At 35.5% G+C, this 15,856-nt stretch overlaps 1 protein-coding gene across 1 annotated transcript; it reads left to right on the top strand.

Moving 5' to 3' along the window:
- The first annotated feature begins 13,631 nt into the window (after positions 1-13,631).
- LOC132284577 (protein LURP-one-related 10-like) lies at positions 13,632-15,025 on the top strand. The gene is made up of 3 exons (XM_059786686.1): positions 13,632-14,156; positions 14,272-14,499; positions 14,697-15,025. Exons 1-3 carry the CDS (start codon positions 13,668-13,670, stop codon positions 14,829-14,831), a joined length of 852 nt encoding a protein of 283 aa, XP_059642669.1. The 5' UTR covers positions 13,632-13,667; the 3' UTR covers positions 14,832-15,025.
- The last annotated feature ends 831 nt before the right edge of the window (positions 15,026-15,856 follow it).

Here is a 15,856-nt window from a genome sequence, read left to right as displayed (position 1 = left end):
ATTCGCAGAAACTGCTAAATCCTCCTCGAATACCTTAAACTCCATCTGAGTAAGGTAATACCGTCTCCAAGGTCAACTCCAATATTCAAAGTTGACATTCTCAACTACCGTAGTAATAACAAGTGTTATTATTACACTTGTTATAAAGCATCTGATAACTCAACAACTAACCGAAAGATTTAAATATTATATCGTTTGTTGAGAGCATCCATTTACATCATTGCTTCCACCAGATGGAACTTGATATAAAGTGTGAATCACCACTGTAATCTATCTAAACCGTCTCGTGATACATTATATTCGTATGAACTGAAGCCCTACCAGTTCGAAATAAACAAGAATCAAGCTGACCTAATGTATCAGTCAACTAATATCCCATCCAGAATCCTGACCCTTGTGTAAAATCAGAAATCCTGCAACTAAATCTGTAAAATGCTCTCTCATTTCCACTTTAGTATAAGAAATGGCATCTAGTGATCTTTGATGGTCCATCTCTACTATCTAATAATATTAGACTTTGAGAGAAATCACTATATTCCTCCTCCTGCCTGTCCTCCAAACATCTGCTTCATACTGTGAAGCATCATGTTTCTACTAGGGTGAATAAAGAACTAAAAGTTGTGAAACTCAATCCTTGCATCCTCCATCAAATTTGTCTACAGAAAGTACCGTTAGTCTGGTACCACCAGCTTTCTTCTGTACCCATTGTTTAAATTGGAGCATCTTCAAAAGCGAATTCTGTAACTAAATCTATCCACCATTGATCCGTGACAAACTTGCCGATATTGAAAATCAATCGGTAATTCCATTTATCAATAGTTAACTATGACTTTAACTCAACAAAAGTCAACAAACTACGATCTTTCCATACATACCATGCATCTTATCTTTATATAAGTATTTGGTCTCACCATCTTGTCTTTGACACACCCTGCTTCTTTAAGACAAGTTAATAACAATCCGACTTCTTTGTCTAACTTCAAAAGAATATGAAATCTTCCCATCCTCTACATAAGTCATCAATTTCCTTGCAACAGCTAATTGTTGCAAATTGTGACTAAAAAAAATAATTCCATATTATTTATGGAAATAAAGAGACTTAGTTTCCTCCTCCATGTGCAACACCGGCAAATTCCTCCTAATGACACACCCTCTTGAATAAATTCTTGATTAAGAATTTACTGATGAATATTTATTCAATCTCCTATCCTCACTCGGTGTCATTCCAATAAGTACTTAATCCAGTACTAAATCCTCCTTCTGACTTGGTAACAACTTCTGAAATTTTCAAGAAGATGTTCAGCAAATCCAGCACCTCTGATAAATCATCATGGCGTTACAGTGATCTTTATTTACCACTACCTCACGCATACCGAAACATTAACAACCACCAATATCATGGTGTTGTAATATGATACGAATCCATAGCTAACGTAAAGTATATCAAACTAGTCATTCTAGATTGTTTGACTCGTAGTGATGGTTTAACTATCCTATCCCAAAACACACCATAATGACACATGTCCAGGTCTAATAGATTGGCTAGATTTATGTGTATCTACCAAATCCTACGACCGTACGCTCACAAATCTAGCGTAAATAACGCTATTACACCATGTTATTAAAATAATAATTGGCTAATCACACATTTATGTCCCCAACTAAACCACATACCAAATCCCAAGTAATTAACAAAAATAAAAATAAAACACATATGATAAACACAATAAAACAAAATATACTCCTACTTAGGACATCGTTCTTTCTAGAAAAGAAAGTCTCCTTTGAAATCAACCTTACTAGATTGTTCCAAAATTTCCTTTTATAGTTTCGTAAATAATCATCCAACCTCGAAACATATCCTTTAAAACATAGCTTAAAAACACAAATGTTTGCCTAAGCAAATACTAAGGGCTTAACCCTCATCCTTCTTATATGCGGAATGTAAACTGTCTAACTTGACTTTTTAAAGCGAATTAGAACGTCACAACATAATACCAATGCCCTCTTGTGTGTGATTTAAAAATTATGTATTTCGTTCTAATAAGAACACATCCGATTCCCAAACTCCTGAACAATACTTCTTATATACCTCTTTTAGAGATGATAAGAAAACTTAATTATTTGTAGATTGATCAACCCCAATTCTACTAATAACATTCGCTATACTATTAGCAATTCAGATCATTTCGCGCGATCATCCATCTTCAAGATTTAGTACCCTCTCTATTGAATACACATAAATTTCCTCCATTAGGATCCTCTTCGGCTCCTACTCCTCGCTTGTCTTCTTTTTAAGATCAATTGAAGTCGTGTTGGCCCCGATATGCGGTGACCTATCATGTACACCTAAATCCTTCCTTGGCTTATACTTTTAAAGTAACGCCAAACGAACCTAAACCATCAATCCCTAACACTGCCTTCTGGCAACGAAATCGATAACGTACTCCTTTACTCCTTTGTGTCTTTATCGCTTTCGCCTTGAACCAATCCTTTTCCTAGTGCCAACCATTCTATGACTACCAAATACAATTGACATCAACTCCTCCTAACAAACCGTAAATAGAGTACAACGAATCCTAATACGGGCTCTAAGTTTTAAGAGACGCAACGCGGAAGTCACATAACGAAAGATACTCCGAAGGACACTTAAACCTGGAGTGCTCTGATACCAACTGTGATACCCCCGGATTTCCGAATGCGAGTTGGCCAGGCCCACGCCCGAATACCCGAGGATATCAAAACAAATTGATAATAAACGAACACAGAGTACAAAAGAATAAAATAAAATAAATAAAATGCTGAAAAGAAACTAAATGATAATTCAATAATAAAACTTCAGAATAAATTTCTATTAACTAATAAACTCTTCTGATATAATTGATCTTCCAAAAATATACAACTCGGGAATCCATACCATGTAGACCCCTAAATAATCCCATCTGAACAAGTGACAGCAATAACTATCTACATTAGAAAACTGAAACGTAAAAGAAACTCCTATGTAAAAAATTCAGAAGAGTGAAGTAGACTGATCCCTGCTCAGCACGAACAACCTCTACTCCTGATGAACATTTGAAAAATAATGGTGGGTCAGGCCCACAAATAAGTTCTATTCTACTACAGTCCAAGCAGAGACTCGATACACGTATACATCCTAGTAAATCCAAAAAATAACTAGTAGTCCGTATATATATAAATACACACTAAAGGAACCTCACTAGACTATAGGGTTGTCTCAACCTGAATAGTAGGCAACATGCAAAACGCACATATAGTGGGCATGAGTACCTAGACCTACCAGGGTACACAACTACACTATATCTAGCTACACATCCCTAGCGATATACGCGCCCTAACCACTGATCCTGAGACTCAAGCTCATATCATTACACCATACTTATATATATATAATCTAGTAACCATCCTATCTAGTATAAATTAATCCTCCATAAGTCATTCAACTTGTTCAGCTGACCTGACTTGAATATAAGTAGGACTTATCATTTTCGTTAATCCATTCCCTTATATAATAAATTAATCCTTCGTAAGTCATTCAACTTGTTCAGCTGACCTTACTTGAATATAAGTAGGACTTAACATTTTAGTTAATCCATTCCCTTATATAAAATAGGTAGGACTTAACTGATAAGTTAATCCGTCCCTAAAATGCCACCGTCCCATACCGGTGCATCAAATCACACAATCCAACAATTGATGTAACGATTAAAAAAATACATCAAACAACCCAGAAATAACTATGATAATATGATATCAAGTTATCACAAAATAGGAATGACTTATTATTTATTTAAGCTTCATATATCATATGTCCTACACAAACTGAATCTTATACATGATGATATTTTATTATACCGTCAAATAAGCATTCTCCATATCCAATTCATCCTACACATTTAATCTCAATTGCTTAAAAAATATTAAAAGATTAAATTCATTCGTTTGTTTAAAACATTCAAATAGCAAGCATCATTATGATTAAGTCTATTTAAATTTATTTAAACCCAAACCTAGTTCCTATTTAATGTTCAGAAATCCTAGGCATGTTTCTACGTTCCATCATTCCACAGATATGAAAAATACATAATTTAAACATGTAAAAATTCACACCAGAAATTAAATCAAAATCACGCATTTATCAATTCATAACACAAGAACATATATGAACCAAATTCATAAAACCTATGTTCTAATCCAATTAAATATGCATAATTATTTAATTTTATGTGTTTAATAAATTCTGAAATTTCCTAGACATGTACAGAAACACGAATCAAAGGGAAAGAGATAGAAGAAGAACTTGCCTTAAACTTTCGGATCGAAAGTTAAACTTCTTTTTCCTTGATCTTCTCTCTACAGGGTTTTTTTTCCTCCTTCCCTCTCTAACTCTCTCTCTCTCTCTAGAATACATCACGTGAATATTTCTAACCCCTTTTTACAACCTATAACTATATATTTATAGGCTAAATAAAATAACCCTAACCCTTTTTCCAATCCAAGTCAACTTAAAAAAAATATATATTAAAATATTAAAAAGGAAAGTAAAATATGTTACGTATATAATTTATGTATATGTTTATTAAATAAATCAATTATACACATTCCATTATTTATTAATGGATTATCCAATAATACTTAAGTTACCATAATATTATAAAGTAACTTAAAACATAACACGTATCAAATCTATGTATATTTTTATTATTTAAATATAAAACATATATATCAGATTAAATATTACTACCCAAGTTACCATATAAGTAATTAATAAATTACTTTCCCTTATATATATATATATATATATATATATTAAAAAGGTAAGTAAAATATGTTACGTATATAATTTATGTATATGTTTATTAAATAAATAAATTATACACATTCCATTATTTATTAATAGATTATCCAATAATACTTAAGTTACCATAATATTATAAAGTAAGTTAAAACATAACACGTATATTTTTATTATTTAAATATAAAACATATACGTCAAATTAAATATTACTACCCAAGTTACCATAAAAGTACTTAATAAATTACTTTCCTTTTTATATATGTATATAAAATATATATATATATATACATACACAACTATCCATGGGTAATAATCCATACACATCCAACCTTCTATCTAAGTAGTTTATGGGACCCAATTGGTTGGCCCATTACTACTAACCATAACTATTAAAGAAAAATAAAATAAAATAATAAAATAAAAGAAAACATTTAATTTACAATTAATCAAAATACCATTTAAGCACATAACCTAATTAAACAATTAACACATAGACAAATACAAATAATACATAGACATATAATCAAATAATCAAGTAATACCTAATTCAATTAAACACATAAGCAATTAGTCAAATAATCAATTAAATAATTAAAAATACAATTAAAACAAATAAATAAATACCGAGACTATCCTTTTAAAATTAGGGGTATTACACCTCACAATATCTATCTAGTCCATACATATAAATATATCCACACTAAAGGACATTCACTGGTTTATAATGGGGGTCTCAACCTGAATAGAGGGCAACATGCGAAAACACACCTAAAGGTGGGCATGAGTACCTAAACCTAACAGGGTACACCTCAACCTATTATAACCAGCTACGCATCCACTGCATATACGCACCCTAACCAACGAGTCTGAGACTCAAGCTCATCTCGTGGTACCATACACATATATATAAAGTCCGTCCAAAACCAGGGTATGTAGTTCAAATATTTATTAAACTGACATATAATAAACCAACTAGTTAGTCACTCAACTTATTCAGTTGATATGACTTAACTACCATCCATTAATCTAGGAAGTCATCCAACTTAGTTGCAGTTGATCTGACTTAGTCACAATTAGAATTCAATATCTTTCAATCCATTCCATTAATCCATTAGGTTAGGTTTATGCGTTTTGAGCTAAACCGTCCCCAGTATGTCACCGTCCCATACCGGTGCATACAATCCTCTATATCCATGTAAATTACAAAACATAAATAATAGGCTAGTAATTTACAGTCTAAAACTAGTATCCAAATCATTGCAGAAAGAAGATTAAAGTTTTAGCAATTTAAATCCAAGAATTAAACCACGTAATTGCTGGAAACGGTTTAATAATTCACAACTAGCATCCAGAGCAAGCATAGATTAAATCTAATATATCAATGACTCTATCATGCATTTAAAATGAATTCTATTATCATATTATAGTTCAATAAATTGCTAAATTAATTTAAGCAATTTAGTTCTTTTTATTGGGTAACAGCATACTAAGTTGTACACTAGTACCACTAATTTTCCACTGTTTGTACCAAGTGTTTAAAACTGACTTTTAATTATTTTAGAGTCTTAATGATACCCAAAACCACCCTTTTAATCATTCTGTACAGTCCCAGAACAATCAGATACACCCATGTGTCCAAACAGTAAAACACAGTAAGTACAAAACTAAAACAAAAATAAAACAGAACGAAAAATGAAAAGGGAGCCTGCTCCAAATTTTGGGAGCAGGCTCTTTCAGCCTAGAGCCGGCTCTAGGATTCCTTGGAGCTGGCTCTACCTGTTGTGGGAGCCGGCTCCCACTTCTATGGAGCCGGCTCTCACCTCTTTTGAGAGCCTTCAGTCCCCGGTGCTTCGTTTCAACTTCTCTGCTCCTTCTCTAACTTATTCCTATCACTCTGTTGGTTTTTAAAACTAATCTTAGGTGTCATATTAATACCCAGTAGTATCCCAATGGCTTGATAACAACAATTAAAATCAATTACAGAGATTAAATTTGCTACCGAACTAACCCGCGTTAGGAACAAAACTAAAACTATAATTCTATTCTAAACCCCTCTGTTCCCCCTTCACAACTGATCTTAGGAGTCTTATATCATCCCATTAACATCCCCATGGTTCGTTTACAGAAGATAAAAGTAAGAATCGTAACTAAAATCACAACAAATTTTAACATGCTTTAATGAACATAACTGGGAGTAACCATACACGAACTGTAAACAAATTTAAATTCAAGGCAAACAGATCATCAACAAAGCATATATTAAACACGTAAGTTTCAATTACTAATTAGTTAAAACCTAGAGACTATCTAGGTGCACAGAACAGGAGCCAAAAGGGAAAGAGGAAAATAAGAACTTGCTAGCAGTTTTGGACTCAAAACTTTGTCGCCGTCTTTCTAACTTCCAGCAACCACTGACTACCTTCTAGCCTCCTCTGGTTCTGGTCTAATCCACCAAAATCCTCCCTTGGTACTCACTGTTCTTCTCCTTGACAATTCTTACAGTGCCTCTGTTCACAACCCTCTGTGTTATGAACTAACTTCACGTTTATGTATTATGAATTATGATTGCAAACCCTAGGCTAAAGCATAATGGTTGTATTTATAGGTTTAACTCTAAAACCCTAATCCTTGTAATTTTAGAGACAGAGCCCTAATCTTAATCCTAGTCGGCCCATAAACAAAACCTATAATTAAATTCTATGTCGGCTACACTAGGTGATGTCCAAAAGAAACTGTGAGTCAATTAATGTATTTAAAAACTCTTGTAACTTAATTTTAACATTACAAGAATTATAGTAAGTTAATTACCTAAGTTTAAAATAGTGAATTACAAATAATACAATTAATAATTTACGAAAAAAAACAGAACAATTAATAATTTAAATAAACCAAATAATGGACATAAAACCAATTTAATTCAAATTTCAAATAACCAATTAAACAAATGAAAAACAATAAAATAAATAAAAATGCAATAAAGACAATAAAATAAATAAAAATGCAATACAAAAAATATTTAAAATGCCGAGACTAACCTTTTAAAATTAGGAGTATTACACTTATATAAGTCTGTGTAACTGAATAAGCTGAACGACATATTGGATTTCTTATGGATGGATATGAACGGATTTTAAATATATGGTTATGGTACCACGAGATGAGCTTGAGTCTCAGACTCGTTGGTTAGGGTGCGTATATGCAGTGGATGCGTAACTGGCTATAGTAAGCTGGGGTATACCCTGTTAGGTCTAGGTACTCATGCCCACCTTTGGGTGCATATTCGCATGTTACCTTCTATTCAGGTTGAGACCGCTACTGTAGTCCAGTGAATGCCCTTTAGTGTGGATATATATATATGTATGGACTAGATAGCTATTGTTGAGATATCTAGGGTGTATCTGCGTATCGGGTCACTGTTTGGATTGCAGTTAGAGAAGAATTTGCATGTGGGCCTGACCCACTCTTATTTTTACAGGTTTTCGTTAGTTCCAGTCTTAGAGCTAGATCGTGCTGAACAGATACAGTCATTCACTCGACCGATGCTGTAGGATTTTGTTTCATGTTTTAGGCTTTGGTTTTATTTCCAGTCATTTGAGTTCAGTGGGATATTTTAGGGGTCCACTAGATGGATTCCCGAGTTGTATAATTTGGAGAACGATTTGTATTCGTGGAGGATCAGTTGTAACAGAATAGTTTTATTTATCAATGGAATTATTTATTCTGAGGTTTCAATTATTGGATCATCATTTTAGTTTTCATTTCAGTAAATTTTATTTATCTCATTTGTCTTAATTGTATTCTGTGTTCGATTATTGCTAATTGGCTTGATATCCTCGGGTAATCAAGTGTGGGCCTGGCCAACCCGCATCCGGAAACCCGGGGGTATCACACTCTCCGTATACTTTCTCCCTCCCTCTCTCTCTCTCTATATATATATATATATATATATATATATATATATATATGGTGCCCGTGGTGGTGATGGTGACAATGGTAGTGTCAAACTGTCAATGGGTATTTTAGTCACTAAAAGTGGGTTCTATGGGTAGTTAAGTCTTTTTATATAATAAATAATTTTAGTCTTTTAGTATATTTCTTTAATGCCTTTTATTTTATAGTTGTAAAGGTATATATAGTTGTAAATATGCAAAACATTTAGGGATATTTTAGTCTTTTAGTACATTTCTTTAGGTTAAAGTTTTTTTTGACAAAGCCAAATGGCATTTAAGTCATTTTATATAGTATCGGATGTATAAAGATAATAGTTGGGGTGTGAGTGAAAAACGGAAAAAACGTTTGTAGCATGAGTAATAATTATTTTTGAAAGTTATTTTAATGTGATATTTGACCAAACTCGAGGGGATGTCAGTGAAATTAACCCTTAGTATTATTAATCATTTCATCAATATGAATAATTGCACTATAAATATACACTTTTATACTTAAAGAACTTCTGTGTACAATTTATTTATTTATTTATTTTTGTTAAGTAAATTTTTATGTACAACGCCTGAATTATTATTAAATTTTTAAGTTAAATTTATACTCTAACTCATCTCAATAAATCAAATTTAAAACTTTAATCCAATGAATAACATATCATTCAAAGGGATTTGATACGTTATTATTAGTATTATTAATCATATCTTATGAGTAAGATTAGACATTGCACCGTAAATATACACACTTTTTTTTTTTTTCTAAAAAAAAAAAAAATTTGGTTCACACAATTGTCTCTTCTGAGACTTCCTGACCTCCTATTGGGAGGTAAGAGGTTAGGTTACTGATCCGTTGGTAAATATATACTTTATTTTAATACTTGAAGAATTTATAGGTACAATTTTTTTTTTTTTTTTTATTAAGTAAATTTCTATGTACCTCGACTAATAAAAGATATACAAAACATACACGAGTAAAAGCAGGCGGAGGATATTACTGGTCTCACATTCAAGAATAATACCTTCTCCCATGTTCAAGGATTGTTAAAATCTGAAATTAGACTTCCTCCACGATTGCCCCACCTCAAGACGAATCTGAAGTGACTAAATTTATCTCCTTCATGTTGTCACCGAGTCCACCGGACTGAGGTTCGCACCGGTCATCTTCTTACGCGGGCTTAGCACCAGAAAAGTAACGGCTAAGTCATTAATGGCGGTTATTAGTTAAGAAAATTTGAACTGGGCTTCTCCCTTGTATGGCCCTTATTGGGCTTCTTTTGTTTCTAACACTAATCAATTTTCATAACACCAAAACTGAAGTTCCCTATCAACCAGACCAGGTCCAAATATATGCATTTTGTTTAATTTAATCTTCTCCACCAAAAAGTAATACAATAATAATTTCATACATAATTTTGATAGCTAATTTTTTTAAATAATAATGGTCATATATTAATTTAATTCCTTTAAATTCCAACATTTCAAGACTTTGGTCCACATGGATTGCAGAATAAATTAAAAGTTCTCGCGAGGCCAAACTATTTTATCCAACTGTGGATGGACTATTGTTGATTCATTATCTCTCTGACTCTCCCCACTTCTTCATACGCATGCTTGCTTTCTCCACCTGCAATTTAACATACAATTAATCAAATTAAATCACTTAATTAAATTGTACACATAATTAGATTTAGGGAAAAAAAAAAATTACTCAAGTACTTGGTATGATCTTACCTCCTTTTCCCAGTCACATTGAATGGTAACAATCGCCAATATCAAAGTTTGAACCGCAATTCCACCTGAAATCATTCCGGCCCATATACCCTGATTATGAAAGAATGCATATAGATTGATTAATATAACAAATATCAAATTATACATGATTAAAATCAATAATAACTCTTTTCCCCATATTTTCAAGAATTGTTATTATTAACTTGAATAGCAGAGCGTTTTTCATTGCCAAATGAAATATGCATACATTATAATTATATACACATACATACCATGACTCATTGGTGAAAACCCTATCCCATTATAAATCTGAGTGGGACTCCAATGAGATAGTAGCTGTAACGACCCGCTCCACCACATGGTATGATATTGTCCGCTTTGGGCCTGAGCCCGCACGGTTTTGCTCTTAGGCTTCACCCCAAAAAGCCTTATACAAATTGGAGATGACACACTTACATATAAGCACTTCACCTTTCCTCTACCCAGGCGATGTGGGACTGTGCACCCGTAACTCGCCAGTGTGGTAACCTGACAGTGTCTCTCGCACCCGCCCACGGCAAACCCGCCCACAGGGTCATCACAATTCACCCCCCTTGGAGGCCCGACATCCCCGTCGGCACACTTCCGGCTGGGTGAGGCTCTGATACCCTTTGTAACGACCCACTCCACCGCATGGTATGATATTGTCCGCTTTGGGCCTGAGCCCGCACAGTTTTGCTCTTGGGTTTCACCCCAAAAGGCCTCATACCAATTGGAGGTGATACACTTACATATAAGCACTTCACCTTTCCTCTACCCAGACGATGTGGGACTGTGCACCCGTAACTCGCCAGTGTGGTAGCCTAACAGTGTCTCTCGCACTCGCCCACGGCACACCCGCCCACAAGGTCATCACAATCTACCCCCCTTAGAGGCCCGACGTCCTCGTCGGCACACTTCCTCACTTCCGGCTGGGTCAGGCTCTGATACCATTTGTAACGACCCACTCCACCGCATGGTATGATATTGTCCGCTTTGGGCCTGAGCCCGCACGGTTTTACTCTTGAGTTTCACCCCAAAAGGTCTCATACCAATTGGAGGTGATACACTTATATATAAGCACTTCACCTTTCCTCTACCCAGACGATGCCGGACTGTGCACCCGTAGCTCGCCAGTGTGGTAGCCTGACAGTGTCTCTCGCACCCGCCCACGGCACACCCGCCCACAGGGTATTGTGATGACCCTGTAGGCGGGTGTGCCGTGGGCGGGTGCGAGAGACACTGTCAGGCTACCACACTGGCGAGCTACGGGTGCACAGTCCGGCATCGTCTGGGTAGAGGAAAGGTGAAGTGCTTATATGTAAGTATGTCATCTCTAATTGATATGAGGCCTTTTGGGGTGAAGCCTAAGAGCAAAACCGTGCGGGCTCAGGCCCAAAGCGGACAATATCATATCATGTGGTGGAGCGGGTCGTTACAAATGGTATCAGAGCCTGACCCAGCCGGAAGTGCGGAAGTGTGCCGACGAGGACGTCGGGCCTCCAAGGGGGGTGGATTGTGATGACCTTGTGGGCGGGTGTGCCGTGGGCGGGTGTGCCGTGGGCGGGTGCGAGAGACACTGTCAGGCTATTACACTGGCGAGCTACGGGTGCACAGTCCCACATTGTCTCGGTAGAGGAAAGGTGAAGTGCTTATATGTAAGTGTATCACCTCAAATAGGTATGAGGCCTTTTGGGGTGAAACCCAAGAGCAAAACCGTGCAGGCTCAGGCCCAAAGCGAACAATATCATACCATGTGGTGGAGTGGGTCGTTACAAATGGTATTAGAGCCTGACCCAGCCGGAAGTGCAGAAGTGTGCCGACGAGGACGTCGGGCCTCCAAGGGGGGTGGATTGTGATGACCTTGTGGGCGGGTGTGCCGTGGGCGGGTGCGAGAGACACTGTCAGGCTACCACACTGGCGAGTTACGGGTGCACAATCCCACATCGTCTGGGTAGAGGAAAGGTGAAGTGCTTATATGTAAGTGTATCACCTCCAATTGGTATGAGGCCTTTTGGGGTGAAACCCAAGAGCAAAACCTTGCGGGCTCAGGCCCAAAGCAGACAATATCATACCATGCGGTGGAGTGGGTTGTTACAATAGCAGCCAAGGTTTATGTATGCAACATACGATTGCCATCCCGATCCAACAGCAACCCCTGTAAAAAGAAGAAATATATATATATATCAACCCTTTAAATTTGTTTTGTTACTCCTATTTGAGCGTTGATAATTTGTGCAGGTAAAGTTAAGTTCAAATTATTACCAGAAAGAACTGGTTGAACACTATTGAGGAGAACGGTGAAAACTAAGAGAATTAAAAGCTTGTTTACTGCTTCGAGGACAGGTTTACTAGATGTGAATATTAAGGCAATTTGATTGTGAAACATCATAATCAATAACCAAAAGAATAGATCGATCACTATAGATATCATCACTGACACCATTGTAGCAAACTTGGCTCCTTTTCCATTGCCTGCCCCGAGCTCGTTCGCCACCAGTGGCGGATCCAAGGGGGGACTTGGGTGGGTTTGAGCCTTTTGTTTTTTTTTTTAAGTATAAGTATATTTAGCCCAATATTTTTAAAAAGAAAAAATTAGTAGTAGTATTAGTCTCTCAATTTTAATTCATCCAAACAAGCCCAATATTTAAGCCACAATTTTAAAACAGAGGCCCAACCAAATAGGCACAAGGCAAACAAGCCATAAATAATCACCAAGTCAAAGTAAAGAGAACTTCTAAATTCCTAATCTTGTACAAATCAGATAGCTCACTCATTCTCTCCCTCTAAAGTTTAACCATATTTCTTCTAAAATTTTCCAACTCTTTAATCTTTCGATCCCTAATTCCCCCTTGTTTAATATTAGCCCCCCATTAACAATTCCTGGATTCGCCCTTGTGGACGTATATTGTTGTGGTTGTAAAAAAAATAAAAATAAAAATAAAAAAATAAAAAAAAAATAAAAAAGTACACATATACACGCTATATGAACCAAATTTATATATGAAAAAAAAAAAAAAAACAGATAGAAAAAAACCAAATTTGTATGGGATATCCCACGAAATAGTCAAGTTGTAAATAAGTCATTCAACAATCAAATTAACCTCTGATAAGTCGTAGTTTTCATCTACCAAAGTACCAAGTCTAAAAAGGAAACTATGAAGAAGCCTAACAGCAAAGACTTTTCCAGTCTAACAAAAAAAAAAAGAAAAAAAAAAAAAGACTTTTCCAGTTTATCCCCAAAAAGAAAACAAAGACTCTTCCAAACTGATCCATGTGTAAATTACCTCGAAGTTGAATATGAATTTTCTTTCACACAACTTCACGCGTCTATTCTAAGATTTACATATATATATAAGAATATGATCACCACAATGCATGCAAAAAATCTGAGAGAGATCGAGTCTCAAATAATGGCACAACCATTGAGTAATCCCATTCCGATTGTTGGAACCCAATTTTGTGCTCCTTATCCTGTTGATCTGGGAATCACCAGAAAGGTTTTGACCATAACCGATGGCAATTTCATTGTCACAGATGTTAATGGGAATGTCATGTTCGACGTAAAAGGTTCCTTTCTCAGCCTTCATGACAGACGAGTTATACTTGATGTTACCGGAAAACCCATCCTCACTTTACGCCAAAAGGTTTGATTTATAAATTTATTCATTCAAATAATTAAGTTGTAACATAACCAAGTTATAATTTGTTATATATATATTGATTATTGAAGGTCACTAAAATAATTCTCCAATATTGCAGATATTGACAGCACATCAGAGATGGAGAGTGTATAGAGGAGATAGCTCAGACTCAAAAGATCTTATCTTCACTGCAAAAACATCTTCTATAATCCAAATAAAAACCAACTTAGACGTGTTCTTAACAAATAACACCACAGAAGACCATTGCGATTTTAAGGTCAAAGGAAGCTGGTTGGAAAGATCATGTGTTGTTTATGCAGGAGATTCCTCCACTATTGTTGCCCAGGTAGTTGAGAATTTATTTACTGCATCTCTTGTCCCAAACATGACCATTCATTCATTCATTCGATGTGTTCTTAATTGATTATTTCATGTTCCATCATCACTTGTATATATACTTTTTTATATGACAAATATGTATATGTATATACAACTGAAATAATGAATTCCTTGGTTTGACGTACGTTTGTGAAATTAATGCAGATGCATAAGAAACACAGTGTTCAAAGTGTGTTGCTTGGAAAGGACAAGTTCATGGTGACAGTATATCCTAATGTTGATTATGCCTTCATCGTCGCGCTTATGGTGATCCTTGATGAGGTCAACCGGGCTGATTAGTGAGAGATTTTTATATATAATTGCCTCAATAAAAGAGATTTTATTCACCTTAATTATATACTCGATCTGTAGCTCCTGAATTCTTCATTTTTCGGAGGATGTTCGGATATTTTAATTTAATTCAATTTCTTTGGTGCATCTTTTCCTATGTGTAGTTTGGCTCCATTCATTTAGTAATTATTTCCTTGTACCAACATTTTGTATGTAATAGAGTGCGAGTAAAATATGCAAATGCACAACTAAAATAAATAATTAAATAAAGAAATACAACAATTTTACTTTCACTGCAGCACTCCAAATTAGAGGAATCAACCAGAATTATGAAAAATGAAGGAATTGAAAATGCAGCCATTCATAGACTTCTTGGTGCATGTTTGACCAACCCGAACCGCCATCAAACACAACCTTTTGGGTTGAACCTGTTCGGGCTGAACCGACAACTGTTGTACCCGTTCAGTCCATAACCGACTTGCACCGATTTGGTGAACCCACTAAACCCAAACCATCATGTCTTATCCGAAGCCCAAGTAAATATAATTTAGTCCAAAAATAATATTGGCTTAGGAGTTAGGAGACGCAAGCCCAAGTCCGGATCGGGCTTTGTGCATGTGTGTTGGATGGGTTAAACCCAACTTGGGTTAGGGCCCTCCAGAAAACTTGGGTGCGCCTTGGAGCCTAAATCCATATCCATTTCCAGCATATGTAACCACATCTTATACTCAATCTTCCAATGTCTGATTACCCCATATCAAATCGGACCAGGATCACCTCTAGTTCAACAGTAGCCCATTTTCTCTTTTTTGTGTTAATGAACAGTAGTTACTAAGGTGGGTAAAAATGTTTATTTATTTTCTACACAATTTTCACATATATATATATATAAACTGTTCACAAATACTACTCCGCATTTCTTCTTCCTTCCCTTATTTTTAGCAACCTAAATCCCGCCATTTTCTTCTCCCCCAAAATATTGATTTTGATTTCTTTCCAAAATCCCACCATTTCAAAAACCCAAATTTTGATTT

Source organism: Cornus florida, unplaced genomic scaffold, assembly GCF_030987335.1.
Source record: "Cornus florida cultivar Cherokee Brave unplaced genomic scaffold, ASM3098733v1 CherokeeBrave_3.0.0_Hap2_Chr11, whole genome shotgun sequence".
Classification (NCBI taxonomy): Eukaryota; Viridiplantae; Streptophyta; class Magnoliopsida; order Cornales; family Cornaceae; genus Cornus; species Cornus florida.
The sequence above is the reverse complement of the archived record's forward strand: the minus strand, read 5'-3'. Positions and strand labels throughout refer to the sequence as shown.

What these genes read in the sequence shown, in the direction of transcription:
- LOC132284577 (XM_059786686.1), top strand. Translation starts at nt 13,668, where the DNA reads ATGAAGAAGCCTAACAGCAAAGACTTTTCCAGTCTAACAAAAAAAAAA. An exon ending in TCCTCACTTTACGCCAAAAG is followed by an intron (nt 14,157 to 14,271) that starts GTTTGATTTATA and finishes CCAATATTGCAG; the next exon opens with ATATTGACAGCACATCAGAG. An exon ending in CCTCCACTATTGTTGCCCAG is followed by an intron (nt 14,500 to 14,696) that starts GTAGTTGAGAAT and finishes AAATTAATGCAG; the next exon opens with ATGCATAAGAAACACAGTGT.